This window comes from Schistocerca serialis, chromosome 4 (genome assembly GCF_023864345.2).
Source record: "Schistocerca serialis cubense isolate TAMUIC-IGC-003099 chromosome 4, iqSchSeri2.2, whole genome shotgun sequence".
Classification (NCBI taxonomy): domain Eukaryota; kingdom Metazoa; phylum Arthropoda; class Insecta; order Orthoptera; family Acrididae; genus Schistocerca; species Schistocerca serialis.
In genome coordinates this window covers 604,581,285-604,608,235 of record NC_064641.1, presented here as the reverse complement: position 1 = coordinate 604,608,235, position 26,951 = coordinate 604,581,285, and the positions used below count along the sequence as shown (strand labels likewise).

The following is a 26,951-nucleotide window of genomic DNA, read 5'->3' as shown; positions in this document are numbered from 1 at the left end:
GAGTTAGGAAGCGCTGTAATGGCATTATAGGGATTTAAATCCAGTTTCTCAAGAGTGCTCGATGGTTGACACATACGTACCCGCTATCGGTGGCGAATATCAGCATACTCGAGGATGCATTCAGACAACACCGGGCCTGCAAGTAGGTGCGTCTGTTGAAAACAGGTACTCAGCAACACGACAGCAGAGGCACAGCACACAATCCGATCGTCACTACTAGTTGAAGATGCATAATGGCTTCTGTCCTGAACACTGGCAGAATTCGACAAATATGTCATGGAATGCCTCGTAACCCCACGACGGACCTCCTTTTGACCGACTTTGTGCAGCAACTCGACGCGGCGTGGACTCAACAAGCCCTCAACAGAAATATTGAGCTATGCTGACTCTATATCTGTCCATAATTGCGAAAGTATTGCCGCTGCAGGATGTTATGCACGAACTGACTTCTAGATTATGTCCCATATATGTTCGATGGGATTCATGCCGGGCGATCTATGTGGCTAAATCATTCGCTAGAATTGTCCGGAATGTTCTTCAAACCAATCGTGAACGATTGTGGCCCGGTGTCGTGGCGCATTGCCATCTATAACATGAAGTCCATGAACGGCTGCAAATGATCTCCAACTAACTGAAAATAACAATTTCCAGTCAATGATCGGTTGAGTTGCACGAGAAGATCCAGTCCACTTCATGTAAACATAGCCCATGCCATTATGGAGCCACTACCAGTTTGTACAGTGACTTGTTGAAAATTTGTGCCCATGGCTCCTTCGGGTCTGCGCCACACTCGGAACCTACCATCAGCTCTTACCAACTGAAATCGGGACTCATCTGACTAGGCCACGGTTTTCCAGTCGTCCAGGGTCCAACCGATGTGGCCACGAGCCCAGGAGAGGCACTACAAGCAATGTCGTGCCGTTAGCAAAGGCACTAGTGCCTTTGTCTGCTGCCGTAGCCCATTAACACCAAATTTCACCCCACCGTTTTAACGGAACGTTCGTCGTACGTCCCACATTGAGTTATGCGGTTATTTTATGCAGTGCTGCTTGTCTGTTAGCGCTGACAATCCTACGCAAACGCCGCTGTTCTGGGTCGTTAAGTGAAGGCTGTCGGCCACTGCGTTGTCCTTAGTGAGAGGTAATGCCTGAAATCTGGTATTTTCAGCATACTCTTGACACTGTGGATCTCGGAACATTGAATTCCCTAACGATTACCGAAATGGAATGTTCCATGCTTCCAGCTCTAATTACCATCCGACTTTCAAAGGCTTTTAATTCCAGTCGTGCGTCCATAATCACGTGGGAAACCTTTTCATATCAGTCATCTGAGTACAAATTACAGCTCCGCCAATGCACTGCCCCTTTATACGTTGTATACTCGTTACTACCGTCATCTGTATATGAGCATATCGCTATCCCATGACTTTTGTCACTTCATTGTAGTCTGCCCGGGAACTGGGTGTTTGTGTTGTCCTCATTATTTCATCATCATCATCATCATCGTCATCATCATTCGCGACAGTGGCTAGACTAGACTGTGAAATAAAACTAGACTGCGTAAAAATTTGGACTTTGTATGGGCGCTGATGAGCGCGCAGTTGAGCGCACCACAAACAAAACATCATCATCATCATCATCGTCATCATCATCAACTACAATGTAGGTTACCTACATGCTTCATAATTTGCAAGTACACCTGTTTGTAATGAATGAAGAAAAAACTGTACGAAGACACTGAGTAAAAGATATTCGCAATGAAAGGCAGGTAAGTGCGCTAGCACTTCGAAAATGAATAACACAAAGAGTACTTTTCAGATTTACAAGCATCATGGTATCGCCGTATAGCTGTCAATCAACTACTCAGACTTGCAATACAATATACTAGACTGGTGCAAAAGCTCAAATTTTCGTAATTCCACAATTAATTTGTTTGTAATCAACTAACCATAAGAAACGTATTGACACGCAAGACAAGCCAACTTATAGGCACTATGGGATCTTAATGAACCTTAAGACGATGTAATATATTTACTTGACTAGAAAAAGTGAAAAATAATCAGATTAAAATTAAATACATGAACTAATGAGAGAATGGCGAGACATATCATCAATCTGAATGGTCGAACAGAAAGACGAGACAATTCCTATAACAAAGACGCTATACACCAAATGAGTTACATATGTTTCTTTTATACGACTAATTTACACAAGTATCAATAAAATTAGCAACAGTTTATCTCATTTTCCAATTGATACAGAATCTGCCAATTAGTCTTACTTTTCTTTTCCTGATAGCACGCATGCAACGCCGTTTGTAACTTTTGAGAAAGATACTTTTATTTAATAATTTGTGTTGTTCTGGGAACACTCATTTTGTGACGTTAGATACAAGAGAGACGGGACAACCCGTAGGCAGAGAACTACGAGGGATTAAGGCAGCTGGATTTTGTGGAGCGCCTGGGGAGTTGGTCGATGGAAACGAGAGCAGTGAGCCACTGTAGTTCGGTGGTTTGGGCGGCGACTCTGCCGCGTTCACTAGTATCGTCTATACTCTACAAAGTTCTTCGATACTTATAAAGGATTTAAAGCTGGTTTCGCGTGGACTTAAAAAAAACGCGAACTCTGCTGAGCAGTGAATAGCTCTTATGAACAATGGTGTTAGTTTGATGCTAGGAAATAGAGAATAGAATTATGTTGGGATAAATTAATGGTGAAATTTCAGTACATGAATTTTTGTATTCAGGGGATCTGATTGCCGGTATTGTACTACGCCCTTGCTTGCGTAAAGTCGATGCTCCCATGTTTGGAAAGATCACTTTTATTCTTGCTTAATGGAATAACCTCTAGTTAAAACCCACGTGGATCCTAGTGTTGCCCAAATTACTTAGGGAAGTCCACTGAACGTTTTGAACTTTTCAGACAGCCGCTGCTACTTTAGCAACAGGTAATTACTACTGTGCCTAGATAGCCTTAAAGCGGAATAATTCATCGATGCACTCGTCTGTTCCGCCGGATTAAGGTAAAATGGTACATTTGGGAGCAATATCATGTGGTACGATATGAGATCACGAGTCATTTTACTTTATTTGACATGATGCATTGTTTTACATGACATGGTTACTAATACTAAAAAATAAAAAAAGCGCTTATATGTCAAGAAATTTTGATTTAAATGTCCTTGAAGTTGTTAGATGAGTCATAAAGGTAATTCCCGTCTTTTACGTCCCCAAGACACAATCTCCTTTTTTGTGCTATGATAGGAGCGTTTCTCATTCTGGTTTACATGAATATGCATGAAGCTGGAAGTCGCATTACGGAAAAACGTATGCGTAATGTGCTGAGAGAGAAATTTGATATTAGCAGCTATGACTGCCCCGAGAGATGGTTATCATAACAGATATAAGTAGTTAAAGGAAATCGTGGTACTCAACGGAATCTGTGGCACTTTACAGCTTCATAACCGTTGTTAGCCAAGTAAAGCGTCCCAAACAAGTACCGCAGTAGGCAAATTCTTGCCGATCTTTGCTCGTAAAGCAGTGGAGCGATTTCAGACGGACTTGGCCCTCGTGTCCTTCACTGTCAAGCAACAATCGCTGCGGCGATAAGAACCATCTACCTAAAATAGTTCAGGAAATATGACGTCACAAACAATGAGATGCTTGAAAAACTGTCGTATCATGCTTGACGTTTAAATTTATGGCCCTTTGATACTAAGTCTATTCGCAACATATTTCGCAGGCAGTATCCACATATGCCGCTGAATGTACCTACGTGTATACACCATTGGATGACACACAGTTCAAGACATATGACGTCATAAGCACTAAGATGCTTGAAAAATTGTTGTATCATGCATAAAGTTTTCATACATTTATTCTTTACTGTTAAGACACTCGTGACAGTCCAGTCAACTTAAGAAAATCCCTGACAGCTGGCAGCGCTTGTGATAGCTTTCAACTGCGAAGCGCAAACGGCTGTAGGCGAAGGCAATAGCCGTCTACAGAACTATGAAGAGTCGTTGCCATAGAGACGTTTACAAACTGCGTTGTAGACACGCGAAGCAGCTGTTCCCAGTGTACAGAAACTGTCCGGGATCATGGTTCTTAATTTACATACTGTACTTATACATTTCACATTATGCATATTTCTTTGTACGGCTGTTTCATAATTTCAAAGATGTTTTCATAATTTCAAAAATGTTTTCACGAATGTATGGAATTTTTTCGAATAGAAAATTTGCGAAATGAATAGCCGGGCAGTGCCGGGTTTGTCGGTTAGTTAGTCACGAGAGGCGCCAGTCTTCGGAACAGCCACCTGCTGGGTGCAGAGAATCTTCATGGTGTGTGTGGTTACAGCGCACCATCGGCACGGGTTCAGCCTCAGAATGTGGGCGGGGATTATTGGTGACCACTTTGTGGAACCAGTCGTCCTTCCACAATTCCCAGAGACGAGTTGTATCTTCACTTAGTGCTTGCGACGCTGCCTTCCCTGCTGGAACACGTGACTTTGGTGGTAAGAAAGGCAATGTGGCTACTACGTGAAGGTGCTCCAGGTCACAGCCCTCTTGAGTGTGGAGCTAAAACACTAGTGCAGACAGAGCATTTGTACTTGCCTGGTTTTTTCTCATGGGTGATTTCGGTTATTGACACCTACACTGTCAAAGATCTTTGATCTCCACCTTCAAGTGCGTATATCCCCGCTGGAGCGTTTTTCTGGCCGTATGCCCGTATGACCTTTCTGCGTCCTGATCGTCTCAAGGACAGTTTTATGAAATTTGTCCGCAAGAGTATTTATACCAGAAATAGCAGATGAGCAGTTGTTCGCATCCTACTTAGACAATGAATGGACATCACTCTGTTCCACATTAATGGACGTAGAGGAATGATGTGTGAACTTTAAACTGATTGTAAATCGCGACCGATCGGGGTAGCGCAGTGGTTAGCACAATGGACTCGCGTTCGGGAAGAGAACGATTCAAACCCGCGTCCGGCCATTCTGATTTAGGTTTTCCGTGAGTTAAGGGAAATGACGGGATGGTTCTTCGAAAGGGAACTGCCATTTTCCTTCTACATTCTTCCATAAGCCAACTTTGTGCTCCCTCCCTGGTGACCTCGTTGTTAAACGCTAATCTTTTCCTCATGTAAATCGCGCTCTGGAGAAATAAGCGCGACTGCTACGGTCGCAGGTTCGAATTCTGCCTCGGGCATGGATGTGTGTGATGTCCTTAGGTTAGTTAGGTTTAAGTAGTTCTAAGTTCTATGGGACTGATGACCACAGATGTTAAGTCCCATAGTGCTCAGAGCCATTTGAACCATTTGAACCTGGAGAAATAATAATGGGAAGATTAGGGATGGAAAAGACCCAATAGCAAAATTCGGAAAATGCTGAGAGGTTCGCTTGGGTAAAAAATGAACCTGGAAATGTTGACAGGCAGAAATTAGTAGAAATTCATGCTTCTGGAAAAGAATGCACAGTTATGCCTTACTGAAGGATCTTGCCAAAAAAATCTGGTCCTGCGTAAGATTACTAAGAGGATCGAAAGTTTCTATCCAGACACCCATCGACCAGTTTGGTACGGCAATAGATGACAGCAAAAGGAAACCTGAAGTTTTAAATTTCGCGTTTAAAAAAATCATTCACGCAGGAGGATCGTACAGACATACCATCGTTTGACCGACAAACAGGCTATTACACGGGGGACGTAGAAACGTGCATCCCTGGTGTTGAGAAGTGGCTGAATGAGTTGAAAACAAATAAGTCGCCATAGCCGTACGGAATCGCGATTCGATTTTACAGAGAGTACCCTTAGTACTTAGCTTGGATTTATACAGAATCTCTTGCCCAGCGCAAAGTCCCAACCGATTGGGAAAAAAAGCGCTGGTGAATCCTATATGTTAGAAGGATAAAGAAACGAATTCACAAAATTACAGATCAATATCCTTAACATCGGTTTGCTGCGAGTGTTCATCAGAGAAGTAATGCATCAGGGAAGTGTGATAGGACCACTGTTATTTTCTGAATACGGAAATTTTTTCATGATGCTGTAGTGTACGGGGAGGTGTCGAAGTTGGGTTACTGTAGGAGGATACAGGATAGCTTTGACTTTGTATTTGATGTGATGAATGACAGCTTGCCCTAAATGTGGAAAGACTTAAGGTAATGTAGATAGGTTGGCAAAAGAATGCTGTAATGTTCGAGTGCAGTATTACTGGTGTGGCCTTTGGCAAAGTGATGTAGATTAAATATCTAGGCCTAATGTTGCAGGGCGATAAGAAATGGAATGACCACATAAGGGCGGTAGTAAGTAAGGAGAATGGCCAACTTCGATTTCCTGGGAGAATTTTAGGAAAGTCAAGCTTATCTTCGAAGGAGATCACCCAGGGAACAGTTGTGTGACCCGTTCTTTGATACTGCTCGAGTGTTTGGGATCTGCAGCAGGTCGAATCAAAGGAAGATATTGAAGCAATTCAGAGACTCGCTGCTAGATTTGTTACCAGTGGGTTCGATTAACACGGTACTATTACGGAAATACTTCGTGAACTCAAATGGTAATCCCTGGAAGGAAGATGACATTCTTTTCGTGAAGCACTCTTGAGAAAGCTTGGAGAGCAGCCATTTGCAACTGACTGGTGAACGATTCTTTCTATTGCCGGCAACATACATTTGGCGTAAGGACCGCGAAGTTAAAAGAAACTAGGGGTCATATAGAGGCATAATACAGTCGTTTATCCCTCGCGCCATTTGGGAGTGGAACAGAACAGGAAATGACTAGCAATGATATATGGTACCCTGTGCTGTGCACCACAGGGTGACTTGCGGGGTGTGTATGTAGATGTAGGTTTAGCAAAATCATCGTATGTGTTATGGAGATATTCGTCCCACTAACGTCCGAGGGGCGTTCAATAAGTAATGCAACACATTTTTTTCTGAAAGCAGGTTGGTTTTATTCAGGATTGGAATAGACCCTATTATTCCCAAGTGTCTTGTTTACAAACAGCTTTATTCAACTCAATGTCTGTGCAGTGCGACGGCCTTATGCCACCTTAATTGGAGGGTCTGTGTAACTGTACGTGGAGGTTTTACTGGTCGACGTCAGAGCCAACGTCTTGGTTCATCAACACACTGTATCCCTTGGAGAGCATCCTTCACTGGGCCAAACAGATGGAAGCGAGGAACCAGGTGGGCAGACACAGTTGAATACCTCAACTGGTGGACGAGTGCGTCAGCACTACCAGCAGGGACGTTCAGGTGAGCAGCGAGGTGTTTGATTGTGATCTGTCGATCACCCTAATGAGAGTGAACTCAAATTCCAATATTGCAGGAGTCACAGCTATGTGCGGCAATCCTGCACGAGGGAGATCGGGTAGGTTTGCGCGACCTTGTTGGTATGATGAGAGACACCTCGCCCAACGACTCACCGTGCTTCTGTTCACTGCCAGGTCTCTGCAGACATTCTGCAAGCGCCTATAAATGCTTGCGGTGCTCCGGTTTTCCTCTTAGAGAAACTCGATGACAACTCTCTGCTTGGAACTCACCTCCGCTACAAACGCCATATTGAAGAGTAAGTGTAGCGCCACCACCTGTCAGATCTTCATGGAACTCTAGGGCGGTGAAGCGGGGATATTCCACGATGTCCCACAACAGATTCCCTATTTTCTCTACCGAAATTGGCAGAGAAACAAAAATGTGTTGCCTTACTTCTTGAACGCCCCTGATAGAGGGGCTGGAGAAGAGAGTGAGCTTACCAGGCGGGCGACAGAGAAGAGCCCCTGCACGGAGGCTATGGCGTTGTTGTTGAGGCGCAGCGCCTGGCAGCGGTAGTGGCCAGTGGGCGCCCTGCGGTAGCCGCGCCGGCCGCGCCGTGGCCCCCTGGCCGACAGCTCCTCCACGGCGCGCAGGCCGCGGAACGAGTAGTCCAGCGGCGGGCCGAGCCAGCACACTTGCTGCTGCTGCTGATGCTGCATACCGGCGTCCGCTACCTACAGCACAGGAAGCGGGTAAAGAGCATTTCTAGTCAGACTGGTTGTCGATCACGTCGTGCCTGAGTGAGACCTCAGAGTCCGGACGCCATGTTTGTGCTATTATTGTGGTTGCTTTGGCTAGCATAACAAGTGCTGTAAAGTCGTGGATTGTTTTAACGCTCTAAATACTCTACCTACACTACTGGCCATTAAAATTGCTACACCACGAAGATGACGTCCTACAGACGCGAAATTTAACCGTCAGGAAGAAGATGCTGTGATATGCAAATGATTAGCTTTTCAGAGCATTCACACAAGGTTGGCGCCGGTGGCGACACCTACAACGTGCTGACATGAGGAAAGTTCCCAACCGATTTCTCATACACAAATTGCAGCTGACCAGCGTTGCCTGGTGAAACGTTGTTGTGATGCCTCGTGTAAGAAGGAGAAATGGGTACCATCACGTTTCCGGCTTTGATAAAGGTCGGATTGTAGCCTATCGCGATTGCGCTTTATCGTATCGCGACATTGCTGCTCGCGTTCGTCGAGATCCAATGACTGTTAGCGGAATACGGAATCGCGGGTTCAGGAGAGTAATACGAAACGCCGTGTTGGATCCCAACGGCCTCGTATCACTAGCAGTCGAGGTGACAGGCATGTTATCCGCATGACTGTAACGGATCGGGCTGCCACGTCTCGATCCCTGAGTCAACAGATGGGGACGTTTGCAAGACAACAACCATCTTCACGAACAGTTCGACGACGTTTGCAGCAACATGGACTATCAGCTCGGAGACCGTGGCTGCGGTTACCCTTGACGCTGCATCACAGACAGGAGCGCCTGCGATGGTGTACTCAACGACGAACCTGGGTACACGAATGGCAAAACGTCTTTTTTTCGGATGAATCCAGGTTCTGTTTACAGCATCATGATGGTCGCATCCGTGTTTGGCGACATCGCGGTGAACGCACATTGGAAGCGCGTATTCGTCATCACCATACTGGCGTATCACCCGGCGTGATGGTATGGGGTGCCATTGGTTACACGTCTCGGTCACCTCTTGTTCGCATTGACGGAACTTTGAACAGTGGACGTTACATTTCAGATGTGTTACGACCCGTGGCTCTACCCTTCATTCGATCCCTGTGAAACCCTACATTTCAGCAGGATAATGCACGACCGCATGTTGCCGGTCCTGTACGGCCTTTTAGGATACAGAAAATGTTCGACTGCTGCCCTGGCAAGCACATTCTCCAGATCTCTCACCAATTTAAAACGTCTGGTCAATGGTGGCCGAGCAATGGCTCGTCACAATACGCCAGTCACTACTCTTGATGAATTGTGGTATCGTGTTGAAGCTGCATGGGCAGCTGTACCAGTACACGTCATCCAATCTCTATTTGACTCAATTCCCAGGCGTATCATGGCCGTTATTACGGCCAGAGGTGGTTGTTCTGGGTACTGACTTCTCAGGATCTATGCACCCAAATTTCATGAAAATGTAATAACATGTCAGTTCTAGTATTATATATTTGTCCAATGTAATCTTCTTGGTGTAGCAATTTTAACGGCCAGTAGTGTATATTACACTGAAGAGCCAAAGACACTGGTATAGGCATGCGTATTCAAATACAGAGAAATGTAAACAGGCAGAATACGGCGCTGCGGTCGGCAACGCCTATATAAGACAACAAGGGTCTGCCTCAGTTTTTACATCATTTACTGCTGCTACAATGGCAGGTTATCAAGATTTAAGTGAGTTTGAACGTGGTGTTGTAGTCGGCGCACGAGTGATGGGACACAGCATCTCCGACGTAGCGATGAAGTGGAGATTTCCCGTGCGACCATTTTACGAGTGTACCGTGAATATCAGGAATCAAATAAAACATCAAATCTCTGACATTGCTGCGGCCGGAAAAAGATCCTGCAAGAACTGGACCAACAATGACTGAAGAGAATCTTTCAACGTGACAGAAGTGCAACCCTTTCGTAAATTACTGCAGATTTCAGTGCTGGGTCATCAACAAGTGTCAGCATGCGAACCATTCCACGAAAAATCATCGATATGGACTTTCGGAGCCGAAGGCCCACTCGTGTATCCTTCACACAAAACTTTACGCTTCGCCTGATCCCGTCAACACCGACTTTGGACTGTTGATGACTGGAAACACGTTGCCTGGTCGGACGAGTCTCGTTTCAAATTGTATCGAGCGGATGAACGTGTACGGCTATGGAGACAACCTCATGAATCTATGGACCCTGCATGTCAGCAGGGGACTGTTCAAGCTGGTGGAGGCTCTGTAATGGCGTGGGGCATGTGCAGTTGGAATTATACGTGACCCCTGATACGTCTAGATACGACTCTGACAGGTGACACGTACGTAAGCATACTGTGTGATCACCTGCTTCCATTCATGTCCATTGTGCATTCCGATGGACTTGGGCAATTCCGATAGGACAATGCGACATCACACACGTCCAGAATTGTTACAGAGTGGCTCCAGGAACACTCTTGTGAGTTTAAACACTTCCGCTGGTCACCAAACTCCCCAGACATGAACATTATTGAACATATCTGGGATGCCTTGCAACATGCTGTTCAGAAGAGATCTCGACCCCTTCGTGCTCTTAGGAATTTATGGACAGCGCTGCAGGATTCATGGTGTGAACTCCCTCCAGCACTACTTCAGACATTAGTCGAGTCCATACCACGTCGTGTTACGGCGCTTCTGCTTGCTCGCAGGGTCCTGCACTGTATTAGGCAGGTACACCAGCTTGTTTGGCTCTTCAATGTTTAAAACAAGGAAACACACGTTATTATTTCGCATTACTACACATACGAATACACATGTAATGTAAATCTGTCTATATTGCCCTGTAGTAACACATACCTTAAATTAATATGCCATTAGACACAGAATTAATAAGCAAACTTGCACTATCAAGCATATAACATTCTTCCTTGTACCTCTCATGGCGATGCATAACGCTCTCACAAATCTCAGTTTATTACCTAAAGTAAACTGCCCTTCCCCTATCAAAGATTGTTCCCTTTTGTAATGCGCACCTCATAGCCAACAACGAAGCTGTTGTCAACAGTAATATATTTGAACGATTTTGTCAGGTCACAGCAAATGAAGAATCAAGGAAAAGAATGAGCCAAATCTAGTTACACAAATTTTACACAACATTAAATATTCCTGTTTATATCTTTTCTTGATCTTACAATTCTGTAACATTTGTGTATATTTTGCAAAATTACATACATTAATTAATATTCTGTAAATATATAACTTTATTTTTCTTTATTTATTCAAAATTTTGACGCCACATGTTAAGAAGTTGAATAAGAGCAATTTATTCAACGAAAGAGCAGTTTGCAACAGTCCAGGTTACCACCCCTGGATTATGTACTACTAGATCAATACTCTTATATCTCCAGCTGTGGTTAAATTCAATTACTTTTCGATAATAGGAAAAAGGCTTTTTGAAGAATAATAGCAATACCAAACAATAGTAGTTACAATACCCTTTGTACCATAAACAATCAAAATCAGATTCAGGGAATTAATATACGGAAAATGTTTAGATAAAAGAATAATATATTTCGTTCTCATCATCTGCAAATGGTAGGAATTAAATCTCGAGCCTAATTAACGAAATATAGATAATTGATCGTTTAGCATTGTTAGAATGCTTATTTCTGCAATTTCAATACTGATGTGATTTTTATGTGTTTAGAAAATGTCTTAAACTTGTTCTAGCAAAGTAGGGAATATTATAGTGTTTGATAATGTTGTTAAACTATTTCATATTATAAATTATGTTTTGCATTATTATAACCAGTAGTACATTGTAGGAAGAGTATAAATACTTAGCCCCAAATATTGTTAGGGCAGATGAGTGTTGGACCCACTAGAGGACAGATCTGTGCGTACAGTTGAGATAAGTTCTTGGAGCATGATTCAGGTTTGGATTTACGATAGAGCTACTCATATGTTGGACATTGCCTAAAACAGCATATTAGAACAGTGCAGTGACGAATTATTTCGGAGTGTCAAACAGTTTCATTTAATATCGCAAAAGGCAGAATGATACGTGACTTTATATTCGTACTTTGTTGAGTATTAGCGTTTAACAATGCAATGGACGTCACACACGCATTTCTATCAAATTACTGCATCTGGATTATTTAATATCGCCAGTGTAGTATGTGCTACCATCGGTTAGTTGTAGTAGTAACAACGAGGCTTATTACACCGAAGATTGATCGTGGGCTCACAAGAAACAGGTTTTGAAGTGAATAAATCTACGTACTTACTTTACTTCAGTTGTGGCCTACATCATTGTGGTGAAATCCATTATGATATCCTGTATTTATTGAACAGGCATATTTTAGCTCATGTATGCAGTCGTCGAGAGACACCGAAGGCAAGATATTCACAGGTATTTAAACAATTTTTAACTACTAACTAACCAGCGGGACGTTACAACCTGAGTTCATGAATTCAAAGTAGCATAAACATGGCACAATCTTTTATTACTTGAAGTAAGAATAGCATTATATTTAAAGAGTAGTACTAGATTGCCCATTCTGTGTACTTCAAGCAACAGGAAGACTGTCATAATATTCTTGTGCTTCTGAAGCAAAAGAACTTTTTAAAATATGCAGAACCTGCTATTTCTCTCGACAGACGGGTAGCAGGTCTCAAAATATAAAGTAGAACAGTTTAGAATTTGAAACTGTAACATAGTAAAAATCACATAAGATTTGGAGATTATCATACACTTTCGCCGGCAAAAGAAAACTCAGGCAAATCAAACTATACTTCACTGGATTCTTCAGATGGTTGAACCGATTTCAAAGCAGCATGTTCCATTATAAGTCCTCCTAAATTTGACAAGTCTTCTGTGAGTTCTGCCAATGACGAGTTCTCTGACTCGATGCGTACGAAAAGGACACCACTGCTTGTACAACGGCTTCAGGAAAGCTATCCATTGGTGAAGAGTTTCGGATGTAACGCCAATAACATTTGACGGAGTAATATGAATATCTCTATAGAATCTTTAGAGATTTCTGTGTGAGATTTATGGTTTATAAACCCCATGTTTTTATTATTTTCCAAGTAAGTCCTTTTATTGGAAATAACGTCTCACTTAGACAGCGAATTGGCATCACTTAGTTCCAGTAAGGCGGATGTAGAGGAATTGTGGGCAAAGTTTAAGCATATTATAAATCGTGGTCTAGAGAGTTATATGTCTAGTAAGTGGATAAAGGGCGGAAAAGACTCACCGTGGTTTAATAACGAAATGAAAATGCGCAGAGCATACAACAGCTACCACCGTCACACCTTAGCAAAATATCTGACAGATAACTCGAGAAAATTCTGGTCGTACGTAATATCGTTAAGCGGGTCTAAGGCTTCCATCCAGTCACTTGTTGACCAGTCGGGTGTGGCAGTTGAAGACAGCAAAACGAAAGCAGAATTTCTAAATTTCACGTTCAAGAAATCATTCACACAGGAGAATCGTACAAACATACCGGCATTTGACCATCGGAAAGACTCCCCTATGGACGACATTGTAATAAGCATAGCTGGCGTAGAGAAACAACTGAAGCCTTTGAAAGCCAATAAATCAACAGTTCTGGATGGAATCCGAGTTCGATTTTACAAAGAGTACTCTACGGCATTGGTTCCTTACCTAGCTGGCATTTATCGTGAATCTCTCGCTCAGCGTAAAACACCAAGCGACCGAGGAAAAGTGCAGGCGACTCCAGTATATGAGAAAGGTAAAAGAGAGGACCCGCAAAATTACAGAGCAATATCGCTAACTTCTGTTTGAACGTATTCTCAGTTCGAATGTATTAAACTTTCGCCATGTACCTAGCTGGCATTTATCGTGAATCTCTCGCTCAGCGTAAAACACCAAGCGACCGAGGAAAAGTGCAGGCGACTCCAGTATATGAGAAAGGTAAAAGAGAGGACCCGCAAAATTACAGAGCAATATCGCTAACTTCTGTTTGAACGTATTCTCAGTTCGAATGTATTAAACTTTCGCCATGCGGAGTGGTCACGCGGCTTGAGGCGCCACGTACCGGATTGCGCGCCTCCTCCCGCCGGAGGTTCGAGTCCTCCCCGTGTGTGTGTTGTTCTTAGCGTAAGTTAGTTTAAGTTGTGTGTAAGTCTAGGGACCGATGAGCTCAGCAGTTTGGTCCCTTAGGAATTCAGACACATTTGAACTTTTTTTTAATTAAACTTTCTTGAGACTGAGAAACTTACGTGGGGGAATGAGCATGGTTTTAGAAAGCATCGCTCGTGAGAAACTCACTTGCCCTTTTATCACATGATATACTGAGAAATATGGATGAAGGGTATCAGGCAGATTCCATATTTCTAGATTTCCAGAAAGCATTTGACACGATGCGCCATTGCAGGCTGTTAACGAATGTACTAGCATATGGAATAAATTCACGGATACGCCAGTGGCTCGACGACTTCTTAAATAATAGAACGCTGTATGTTTTTTTCGACAGAGTGTTCATCAGAGACAGAGTTATCGTCAGGAGTGCCCCTGGGAAGTGTGATGGAACCGCTGTTGTTCTTTGTACACATAAATAGTTTGGCGGACAGAGTGGGAAGCAATCTGCGGTTGTTTGTTGATGATGCCATGGTGTATGGTAAGGTGAAGTTGAGTGACTGTAGGAAGATACAAGACGACTTACACAAAATTACCAGTTGTTGTGATGAATGGCGGCTACCGCTAAATGTGGAAAATGTAAGTTAATGCGGATGAGTAGGAAGATATGTGTAATGTCCGGTATATGGTATTACTAGTGCCCAGCTTGACACAGTCAAGTCGTTTAAATATCTGGGCATAATGCTGCAAAAAGATATGAGGTGGAATGAGCGTATGAGAACTGTGGTAGGGAAGGCGAATGGCCGACTTCGGTTTATTGGGAGAATTTTAGGAAAGAGTGGTTCAGCTGTAAAGGAGACCGCACATAGGACGGTGGTGCGACCTATTCTTGAAAACTGTTCGAGTGTTTAGCCTGTCTCATAGAATTTGTTCTGTCACGGTCGCCACTTTATAATATAATATAAAAAGTACACTACTGGCCATTAAAATTGCTACACCAAGAAGAAATGCAGATGATAAACGGGTATTCATTGGACAAATACATTATACTAGAACTGACATGTGATTACGTTTTCACGCAATATGGGTGTATAGATCCTGAGAAACCAGTACCCAGAACAACCACATCTGGCCATAATAACGGCGTTGATACGCCTGGGCATTGAGTCAAACAGAGCTTGGCTGCCCATGCAGCTTCAACACGATACCACAATTCATCAAGAGTAGTGACTGGCGTATTGTGACGAGCCATTGCTCGGCCACCATTGACCAGACGTTTTAAATTGGTGAGAGATCTGGAGAATGTGCTGGCCAGGGCAGCAGTCGAACATTTTCTGTATCCTAAAAGGCCGTACAGGACCGGCAACATGCGGTCGTGCATTATCCTGCTGAAATGTAGGGTTTCACAGGGATCGAATGAAGGGTAGAGCCACGGGTCGTAGCACATCTGAAATGTAACGTCCACTGTTCAAAGTTCCGTCAATGCGAACAAGAGGCGATCGAGACGTTTAACCAATGGTACCCCATACCATCACGCCGGGTGACACGCCAGTATGGCGATGACGAATACACGCTTCCAATGTGCGTTCACCGCGATGTCGCCAAACACGCATGCGCCCATCATGATACTGTAAACAGAACCTGGATTCATCCGAAAAAAAGACGTTTTGCCATTCGTGTACCCAGGTTCGTCGTTGAATACACCATCGCAGGCACTCCTATCTTCGATACAGCGTCAAGGGTAACCGCAGCCATGGTCTCCGAGCTGATAGTCCACGCTGCTGCAAACGTCGTCGAACTGTTCGTGCAGATGGTTGTTGTCTTGCAAACGTCCCCGTCTGTTGACTCAGGGATCGAGACGTGGCTGTACGGTCCGTTACAGCCATGCGATAGTGATACGAGGCCGTTGGGATCCAACACGGCGTTCCGTATTACCCTCCTGAACCCACCGATAACATATTCTGCTAACAGTTATTGGATCTCGACGAACGCGAGCAGCAATGTCGCGATACGATAAACCGCAATCGCGATAGGCTACAATCCGACCTTTATCAAAGTCGGAAACGTGATGATACGCATTTCTCCTCCTTACACGAGGGATCACAACAACGTTTCACCAGGCAACGCCGGTTAACTGCTGTTTGTGTATGAAAAATCGGTTGGAAACTTTCCTCATGTCAGCACGTTGTAGGTGTCGCCACCGGCGCCAACCTTGTGTGAATGCTCTAAAAAGCTAATCATTTGTATATCACAGCATCTTCTTCCTGTCGGTTAAATTTCGCGTCTGTAGCACGTCATTTTCTTGGTGTAGCAATTTTAATGGCCAGTAGTGTAATAAATAAAGTTTTTAGATATATAGAAATAATGATATTAATTTTCCGGCGTGTCGGACAAGCACAATAAGCCGAGCTATGTCTGTAAATTGGTAAAGAATCTTTCCGTATTAATTCCACCTAAGCTAAATAGTTTTTCTCCTGTTGTAGATTTATGCTTACCAATTAATAACACTACGTTCATATCCATCTACAAAATCTTGACCGTGTCCATCATTACTTTTGTAATTGGATCTTTTTGATAACTCCGAAGCACACAGGTTGGCTTCTTGGGTATTTGTTTATTGCAATACCATTGGAATAATGACTTAGTTTTTCACTGTTGAAATAATACTATATCCTTCCTTCTACACACAAAAAAATACAGACTTTTTGCTTTTTCTCACAACCAAAGTGGCTACTGCCGATTACGCTCCGAAATAACGTGCGTCTACCTTCATTCATTAACAGAGAGCGAGTTCTTCTTTTAGCGAGAGACAGGAAAAAATGTTATGTTTTTTGACATTTGAAAATCAAAAATACATGATGGTAGGCGTAGGCTCTACACTGGGTTACCGCTTCACATTTTCTCTTTGCCTTTGAAAAAATGAAAATATAAAAGCAAGAAATGCAAAAGGTACATCACAATACCAGGTCGGATTGAAGGAGGACAGCGAAGCGATTCAGAGACGGGCGCTAGATTTGTTACCAGTAGGTTCAAACAATATGCAAGTGTTACAGAGATGCTTTGGAAACTCAAATGGGAATCCTTGAAGGGAAGGTGACGTTCTTTTCGAGAAACACTGTTGAGAAAATTTAGAGAACCGGTATTTGAAGTTGACTGCCGAACGATTCTACTGTCGCCAACATACGTCACGCGTAAGGTCCACGAAGATAAGATACGAGAAATTAGGGTTCATACGGAGGCTTACAGACAGTCATTTTTCCATCGCTCTGTTTGCGAGTGGAGAAGGAACGTAAATTACAAGCAGTGGTACAGGGTACCCTCCACCACGCACCGTACGTTGGCTTGCGGAATATCTATGTAGATGTAGAAATGTTACTTTTACTGTGTCAAATAATATCTGTACTGCAAACCAAATTCTGCAAAAATCGAGTAAGGTCGACGTCCATATTTTGGTCGGAACGTGAATCACAAAACATATCAAGATTTTTCATGGCCATGTCAAGGTAATTCTAACAAGATGTATACATCATTGAACACACATGATCGCTACCTAGTTTGGCAACATACTCAGGACAAAGGAAAAATGTACTCTCTGCATCTGATTAACAGTAGATGTAGCAAGCTTACTTAGATAACTGACGTTTATAAATACAATCTTAATAGTAATGTTAGGTAGAGGCAGATTCTTGCAAAAAATCCGTAGATATGGCTTTCTTTTCCATGCTTTTTCGATTTCCCTTCTGAGATTTCTTCTTCTTCTTCTCGTATAACGTGTTGGCTTGCAATTTGTAAAACTCGTCAGAAGTTTTCAAACTCTTCAATTGAATCTCAATCTCTCTTATGTCTGCTAGTTTATGCGCTTACGTTTCTCCGTTCCAGGAATTTCACTTTGATTGTATATTCTCCACAGGTACTACATGTATTAGCATCAGGATACGCAAAAGAAATATTGAAGTTCGTATGAAATTTGTCTCTGTAGGTTTCGTAAGCCGCCTTAATTGTTGGGCAAGTCTCTGTGAATAAATTGAACATTGTACTTGTATCTAGTTCCTCAGAATGCCTTCTGTTGTTGTATCTTTTAGACCTTAATAATTATGTCTGCCTAGAAAGGAGTCAATTGTTCTGCGTAATGGCATTAACTGTTTCATCACTTAATTTCCAGGTTCTGTCCCCTTATTTACCTCCCTCATCAACAAGGGCATCCTAGTGTTTGAAGACTAATCTCTAAATGTTGAATGTTACTTTTTGAAATGCCGTGCATCGCCAAAAAAGCCTTATGACAAACTACAATTTCTTTCACTACATCCCATATGTGCCCTCGAACTCTGTACTTGTAAGTTGGATTGTTAAATCTTGCTTCACATTCATCTTTCCTAGGCGTTCTAAGCTGTATTGGAAGTACAGAAATGATACCATATAAATAAGAAATCTGAAAATCCACAGATAGATGGACTAAGCCTTTTGTTTCACTATTTAATATGTACTGAGCTCTTGGTTTCCCTGGACAGATTTTTTCAAAGCTCATCTACAATATGACTGACTAGTTCTTCTCCCTTATTATAGTAGGAAATACTGGGTGTGTTCCATACTTTTTTATACTGGCCAAAACTCAAAAAATGAAAAATTGGACTTAGCTCTTTCCTCTTTATGGCCTTTGAAATCCTAAAAACAATCTTGCACCTACGTTGTAATGTTTACATCCACTAAGACTAACCAACAGGAAACATTCACTTAACTAAAAATGAGGACATTAAGTTGGTGGCTGCTTTTGACAAGAACATTGCTAAAATAGGTCCAGAAATGCGCATTGAATTCTTTAGTCTTTACATTTAACCCGTTCACACGTCCCTCTCTCAAAGCTAAAACTATATCTGTCTCCTCTTAATCTGAAAGCATCCAGCCTTTTCTTTCGAAATACAATACGTTAAAGATGTCAGCAATGCTTAGTAACAAGTGCTGCTCATTCTGAAGGTGCTTTGGTACAGCCGTTGAACCATTCTCTTTATTAGTATGCTCTTTGAAACTTATTTTAAAGTTCCTTCCTTCTGACTCACGTACCACATCTCACAATCTTGACATTTTATTTCGTAAATTCTCGCTTTCCCCAACCATTTCTCATATGTGCTAATCTTATGCTTCAGCCTTTGCTCCAGCTTGTTATCTATCCAGAATGCATTTTTAAACCCTTTATTGTTGAACAACTTCGCCAGTTTATATGAGTCCCAAAATGATATGACTCTGTATTTTTGTGGATTTATCTCGTTTTGTTGGTGTCTGTGTCCCACCGCTACATCAGTCCTGTCTGCTGAACCCGGATCATGAACATTTTCTACTGCTAATTTTCTAAATGTTTTCATTTTTTCATCATCGTGCTTAGGGCTTAACAGGATGATGTTATACCTGTGCCCTCCATTTTTAAAGAATACTATTCTAAGTTTATGGTGATTCCATGAAGTCTTACTAAGTACTACACCTTTGAACGTGAGTTTCCTGTATATTCCTATATCTAGTCTATTATTCTTGTTCTTGATCATCAAAGCAAGGTAATTTAAACATCCCTGTTGTTTATGCTCTAGTGTAAATACAATATTCTTAATCATCTTGTTAAGATCGCTCACCAATCTATTTATTTCATCCTCGGATTCTTGAAACACTCTTAAGTATCTTCTTTACATATGTACTTTATCGCTGTGCTTAACATTTTTCTTTAAAAAACCTGTTTCATATACATTCAAAAAGACCCCTACCATCTGCCCTGCTGACGCACAACCTATTGTTAAAACCTTTTCTTGTATGTAAGACTTACCATTTAAGTTAAAGTAGTTCTTCCAAGCTCACGAAAGTTTTTTTCGATGATGCCTGTAGTTTCCTCAACCAACACAAATGTGTACAGGTTAGTTACATATGATAAAATGTAGAGAACCAAATGGTCCTGCAGCCGCACTATGTCCTGGGGACTGACTGCCGCAGTCAACGACCTGCTGACACAGCACCCTCTGCCACTCTGCTACCTTCGCATCCGATCTACTTCCGCAAGGAAAAGACTGAGTTATCGGACACTGATCATCCTTTGAAAAGCTTCCATACTAGCAAGTGTATTCCATGACACAGAGAAATGTGGCCGTGATACTTCTTCCGCATGATCAGGTACCAGACGGTAGCATTTATACCATCTGGAGCCAGCCAATCACCATCGGAAAGCTAGGCTATGTGACGACGCTCAATCTTGCCAAATGCTGACGTGAAGACAACGTCGTCCATGTGGTGCAGCTATCATCATCACCCAGCCTCGAGCCTCCGATTGCTGCCTAACTTGGCAGCCCATAATTCTGCCGCCACCGTGGGCCTAGTCGCTGTGGAACAGACCACCTTCACATGATCAAGGGCTCAAACTGAGGAACTAAAAGTTCCCCAGACTTATTCCAACATGTACTCACCTCGACGTACTTTTTATTTAATGTACAATACTTTGAAAAGACTGACGGCGTCACCCATTGTGGCTAATCTTTTCATGGAAGACTTCAAGGAGAGAGCACTCCAGTCGTCGGATTTGAAACCTACGTGTTTCTGGCGATGTGTGGACGACACCTTTGTTATCTGGCCTCTCGACATTGCATCGCTGAATGTTTTTCTTGAGCATCTTAACTCGCTTCATCCCAACATCAAGTTTACTATGAAGGTGGAGAAAAACGGCGAACTTCCATTCCTGGACGTGTTAGTACGGAGAAAAGAAGATGGCACATTAGGTCACTCAGTGTACCGTAAACCAACACACACGGACTTATACTTACAGGCCACCAGCTGTCACCATCTTTCGCAACGAAGTGGAGTATTTAGGACGTTGGTTCACAGAGCACGAGTCATATCAGACTCAGACATCTTATCCAATGAGCTACTCCATCTGCGTACCACTTTCCAACAAACGGATACTCCGAACGGGAGATTCTCCGTGCCTTACACTTGACGCGGGCTACCCAACGTGAGGAACTGGAAGAAGGCGAAGAAGAAAGGGGAATTGTCATCTTGCCATACATCGGCGGTGTCTCTTCAAAAATAGGAAGATTATTGAAGAGGCATAAAGTTAAATGTGTCTTTCGTCCGCCGGCAAAACTCAGAGCTCTCTTGGGCTCATCTAAGGACAGCCTTGGCCTAAGAAGACCCGGCGTTTACGAGATTCCTTGTAGCTGCGGCATGTCGTACATCGGACAAACTTGTCGCACTGTAGAAGAGAGATGTACTGAACACCAACGCTACACTCGTCTGGAGCAACCAGAGAAGTCTGCAGTGGTCAAGCATTGTCTCAGTACAAGCCATTCTATGAATTATCAACACACCAAAATTCTCGCATCGACGAATTCGTACTGGGACAGTGTTATTAAGGAAGCAGTGGAAATACGTAGCTCGACGAATCTTGTATACAGAGACACGGGCTTTCAGCTCAGTACAGCTTGGGATCCAGCAGTGGCCATATTGATGTCGCATCGAGCAGAGAGGAATACCATTGGTCATACGACGGATGACGATTCGCCAGGAACATAAATATTCTGTTGACAACGGGAGGATAGTCACGCGCCTACGCGGGCGCGCAATTTTGCTTGCGGCTTCCGACAGAGGTCGCTCGAGCGGCCGATGGCAACGTGCGCGGAAGTCTTTGGTTCTTCATCCTGTAGGTGGCGTTGCTGTCCTTCCAGCTATCGGTTGATATCGTCGCTATTGGCCATCGAATTTGGCGCCTCCATGCATGCGCACTTCCTGCCTAAGACTGGCATAAATAGGGGGCTCTGGTCCTGCCTTAGCAGTGTGTTCGTCGCATCCGAAGATGTCGGCCAGTTGCGCTGATGAAATATTGTGGAGTTTTCACTATGACGTCCGACGTCTCGCCCGAGAACCATATATACAGCATGTCCGTCGGGAAAGCCTCAAGCAACATATGTGACACTTTTTTAATGTTATATGGAGTTCATGTTGAATATGCATCATCCGCCTCTCACATTTAAGTGAAGAAGCACCATTGGGTTTCAGTGAAACTCTCCCTCAGCCATTCCCCACCACTCCTCAACCAGTCCTAGTTATCGTGAGGACAGCTGATAAAAGTAGTAAAATAGCTAACTGACTTTTGCAGGCTGCGACAGAGGCACTATATTTCTTGAAGGAATACGTCTCACCACGACTGCAAAGTTTTTATTTTATTCCGCAGAATTAACCAGTATCGGTAGTAACAACATTACCAAGTGCCTACTGCAATTAGACACAAAAAAGTTATACATAATGTGGGAAACATGAAATGACAGGCATAAGAAAGTGGGAAAGACCAGAGAGAAAACACACAAAGTCATTCTGTGAGATAGGAGGCATCAAAAAAACTTCACTCACATTTTATGTGAATAGGACTGATACTTTAATTCCTAACTGACAGCTATTAGCCTGACCGCAAAGTAATTTCAAGCATCATTTGTCAATCAGGCTGTCTCAAGTAACGTCATACTTTAATCGCAATGGTTTTCATTTAATGTTTCATACACTTGTTGGTTGTGAAAGGGTAGGTGGTTGTGTGCTAGTGGTACTCTGGAGGAAATGGAGAAGAGATGCAGAAGATGTAGGCATGAGACAGTTTATTGATTTTCCAGTAAACAAGGGTAGAAACTATGTGCCCGCGGCTGTCGGGCGTCAGGTGGTGGGCAATGAACCGCAGACCGGAGTGGACTGGCGTGGACGCACTCACTATGCAGTCAGCCGACGGCGTCTCAGTTCCCGTGGCTATAGGTGGAGCGAGCCCACATTCAGCGTCAGTGGTAGTCGGTGCCCACGGTCAAACGCTAGAACGGTGGTTAGAGAGCTTGGGTGGCAGGCTTGGGGCTAGGAAGCAATTCCTATCTCGGACCATAAAGCGGCGTCAGGACCTCTGACAAGCTGTCAACTGGAAGGGCAACAGGGCGCAAGCGGCCAGTTGGCGAAAGTTGTGCGGCAGCCGTCATTGATTCGTATCACCGTTGCCCTGATGACAGCTGCATCAGGAGAGCGTTAACGACCCCCGTAGCCTTGCCTTGCCAACCAATTATGGCCCAGAAATGGTGTTTTTTGCCTGGAGAACAGAGTCGCTGTTGATGAAGTTGTCCGTATGGCTAAATGCTGTGTCGGCTGGCTGAAGTTCGTGCCCTGAATCTGGCACCATCCTACTGTCTTGGCCCATACCATTATAGTTGACATTCTGTTCATTGTTTGTTTACAAGGTGAGATAAAAAAGTTTCCGTTAGGAAGCCGCACACTCCAGAATCGGTGTGCCAAATCAGGCAAAATCACCGTGAACATTGAGGCAATCATCCCACCGATGCATCATGTTGAAGATACCCATTTGATAAATGCTACACATCCTTGGGTGGACACTCCAAGGCCTTTTTTAAGGGGCCGAACGCGCGATAATAGCGTGGGGAGAGCTAACCAATATAGGGCAGGTGCTTAAGTGTCTTCTACTAGGAATGGCGTAACGGATGAGACTGGCTTTCCAGATCAACCGGCGTCTTGTGCCGAATCGCGACCAGTACGGAACTTCCCGCTCCATTCCACAAGAGTGGTTTTGGACGAACATGCTGCCTCATACACATTCTTCATTCTTCGATGGATGTCTACTGGTGTTTTTCCTGCATTTGATAACAACGTCGCCATAGTTCGAGTTTCCACCTTTACTACACGCACATCGGAAAAGCACGAATGTCATACTAATCCCTTGCCTACTGACGGTGCTTATATACCTACATCGGAGTTGCGCAATGTTTCATATACGCTTCGGCAACGTTCTGAAACGGAAACTTTTGATCGCCACCTTACATATCTCATGTTTGTCTCTCTACCCTTTGTACTTATATCACGTGTAGCCTCTGAGATTATCTTTGTCACTCTCCTTCCACATCCTTAGGTGGACACTTCAAGTCGCAAGTTAGCTGTGTACGAGACATGTGTATGTCGGCGTTTGCTGTCGTTTGCCTTCTGTGGTCAGTGCCTGCTGTCAGTTTTCTGTCTGAGCTGTTCCTCTGATCTAGGCTTGCGTCAGACTTGCTCTCTGCTTATATAGTTCTCCATGTGGAGCACATATCACTCATTTTACAAAGTAACACATTCATGAACAGCTGTGTAATAGACACATGCTTATTCACACGATACAAGATTCGGATGTAACATTATTTTTCGTCCTTTTTCTCTCTTTTATATATGTTTGCTATTTCATGTTCCCCACATATATGTATTTTTTTTATATTGGACTGCAATTCCCACCTGATATTGATATTTCCACCGAAACTGGCCCGTTATGGAAAACAAAATTTTTAACAGTCGTGGCGAAATGCATTCTATTAAGTAGTAAAATACGTGTGATTGCATTATTATTACGTTTACATCAAGATCTTCGCGGGAGTCTCATTGTTAAATCCCAGACAACCGACGCATCCGGTGCAGGACTAAAATTAAATTTCATGTTCACTAAAGTTCTCATTTAATCCACAATTTCTTGCAGTAAAGAGAAAGAAAAAAGGCGGCAGGGACGCGCCTCACCTGGACACGTGGTCGCAGTAGCGCTTGAGCAGGGCGGCCAGCTGTGAGTCGGTGGGGCAGTAGCAGGTGCGGGACCTCAGCTTCGCCGCGGACACCTCCAGCTCCTGCGGAAACAGCACGGCATAGCTGCAGTCGAGGCCGGCACGGGAATTCATTCTCATGACGCACTTCTCTTGGAGAAAAACAACATTCCATTTGAGGAGACTGTGATTATTTATTATACGGTTGTTTTTGTTTTTTGATACACTTTTCTTATGACACTGTCATAACCGATTTCAGCCTAGAAATTCAGATGCTAAATTCAAATGGCTCTGAGCGCTATGGGACTTAACTTCTGAGGTCATCAGTCGCCTAGAACTTAGAACTACTTAAACCTAACTAACGTAAGGACACCACACACACCCATGCCCGAGGCAGGATTCGAACCTGCGACCGTAGCGGTCGCGCGCTTCCAGACTGTAGCGCCTAGAACCGCTCGGCCACTCTGGCCGTTTCTGATGCTAGAATAGAGAAAACAAAACCTAAGGGCTAAAACAAGTACAAACATGTAAATATGGTTCACGCCTGTGGACGGCATGTGTTCACCAAATGCCGCTCGTAGATGTGAACCGTATGCATGCTAATCGTACTTTACCTGCCTTACAAGTAGGCCTTGTGAAAAGATTTGTACTTGTTTCAGGTCTTAATAGAAGCTTCCGTTTTCTCTATTCTAGAATCTAAAGATGACCTACGTAGATCTAAATCGGTTATGATTGCATCAGAAATGAAAAATGCCTTATATTATTAATTTTCATCTTTGTTTGGGGGCCAATAGAGAAAACTTGCAGGATCGGAAACTATTTCTTTGCTTCAACATTAAGAAAAACTAACGTCTTTGCATATAAAAAGAGTGTATGCATGTATGTGCGTGTGAATGTGTTCTAATATAGATTCGGGATACCAGTAAATATCCTAATTTGTGGAAGTGTGACTGAGAAAATGGTGACATATAGGCATGACACTGCTATGTCTGGCGCAAATTTCAACTAAACAGGGTATATTAAAGGATTAGTACATGGAAAAATATACTCTTGGGGTAAAATGTTAAAATAATAGAAAACGACCGATATTAGTGCGGAATCCATAGTTTTTTGTGTTGCTACAATGATTGGTGACACTCCTACTGATGGGATACAGTTGGGAACAGTGAAACAAAAGCAAATAACTACGCAGCGCTGGAATTTAAATACGAGGTCTTGCTGAAAAGTAATATCTTCGAATTTTTTTTGCGAGAACTCTTCAAGTTTTTTAAATAAAACGAACGTAACTATCATGTTACATATTTATCCTCTATGCTTACATATTTTCAGCCCTCTGTCGATAGAGCGCTCCCAATTGTCGCGTGCAACACGGTGGTGTGTAATGTAATTACAGCCGCGCGGAGGCCCGCGTGGTTAAAGTCGCCTTGTCACGGATTGCGCGACCTCACCCGCCGGAGGTTCAGGTCCTCCCTCGGGCATGGATCTGTTGTTCTCAGCATAAGTTAGATTAATTTAGTTTAAGTAGTATGTAAGTCTAGGGACCGATGAGCTCAGCACTTTGGTCCCTCAGGAATTCACACATATTTGAACATTTGAATGTAATTACATCGGTGTTGAGAAACAGCGTGCTGTGATCGAGTTGTGAATTCGAAGAGTTCATGCTGACATGGAGTACCCTCTCTTTCAGCATTACAATGCTAGACCACACGTGAGCGCTGCGACATCTGCAACAATGTAATGCCTTTCTTTGGTGGGCTCACTGTCATCGATCATCCTCTATACAGTCCCGATTTGGCTCCACTCGATTTTCATCTGTTTCAAAACTTAAAGAACGCCTTCGAGAACTTCACTTTGATAGTGATGAAGCGGTGCAAGCAGAGGTGAGGTTGTGCTCAGACATTCTACAGCGACAGTATGAACAAACTGCTCTCTCATTGGAAGAAATGTGTTCGTCACCAGGGTGACTAGGTTGAGAAATAAATACGTAGACATGAAGAGTAAACACTTAGAATGTTCATAACGCTTGTTTTATATGCGAAGCATTATGAGTTTTCACATAAAAAATTCAGAGGCATTACTTTTCTACATTGCTTCATAAAAGAAATGTATAAGTATGTTACCAAACACAGGTCACGAATCTATGACTTCACGATGCAAGAAAAGAATCTGATTCATTTGAGATGAATAAATTGCTATTTTGCAAGTTATAGAGCTGTTAGTTCCATAAAATTTCGGGCTTACTGCCAGATGTCTCCAACTTACTACCACGACATTTCGGCGCAGT

At 43.2% G+C, this 26,951-nt stretch overlaps 1 protein-coding gene across 9 annotated transcripts in view; it reads right to left on the bottom strand.

Moving 5' to 3' along the window:
* LOC126475390 (leucine-rich repeat-containing protein 51-like) overlaps positions 1-26,951 on the bottom strand; it is a 155,030-nt gene that overhangs the window by 7,420 nt on the left and 120,659 nt on the right. For all 9 annotated transcript variants that reach the window (XM_050103218.1, XM_050103222.1, XM_050103223.1 and 6 more), the window contains 2 exons: positions 24,648-24,751; positions 7,748-7,981 (listed from right to left, as the gene is read on the bottom strand). In XM_050103218.1, coding sequence (XP_049959175.1) covers positions 7,748-7,966 — 219 coding nt within the window. In that variant the 5' untranslated portion in view covers positions 7,967-7,981; positions 24,648-24,751. The remainder of the gene's footprint in view (positions 1-7,747; positions 7,982-24,647; positions 24,752-26,951) is intronic.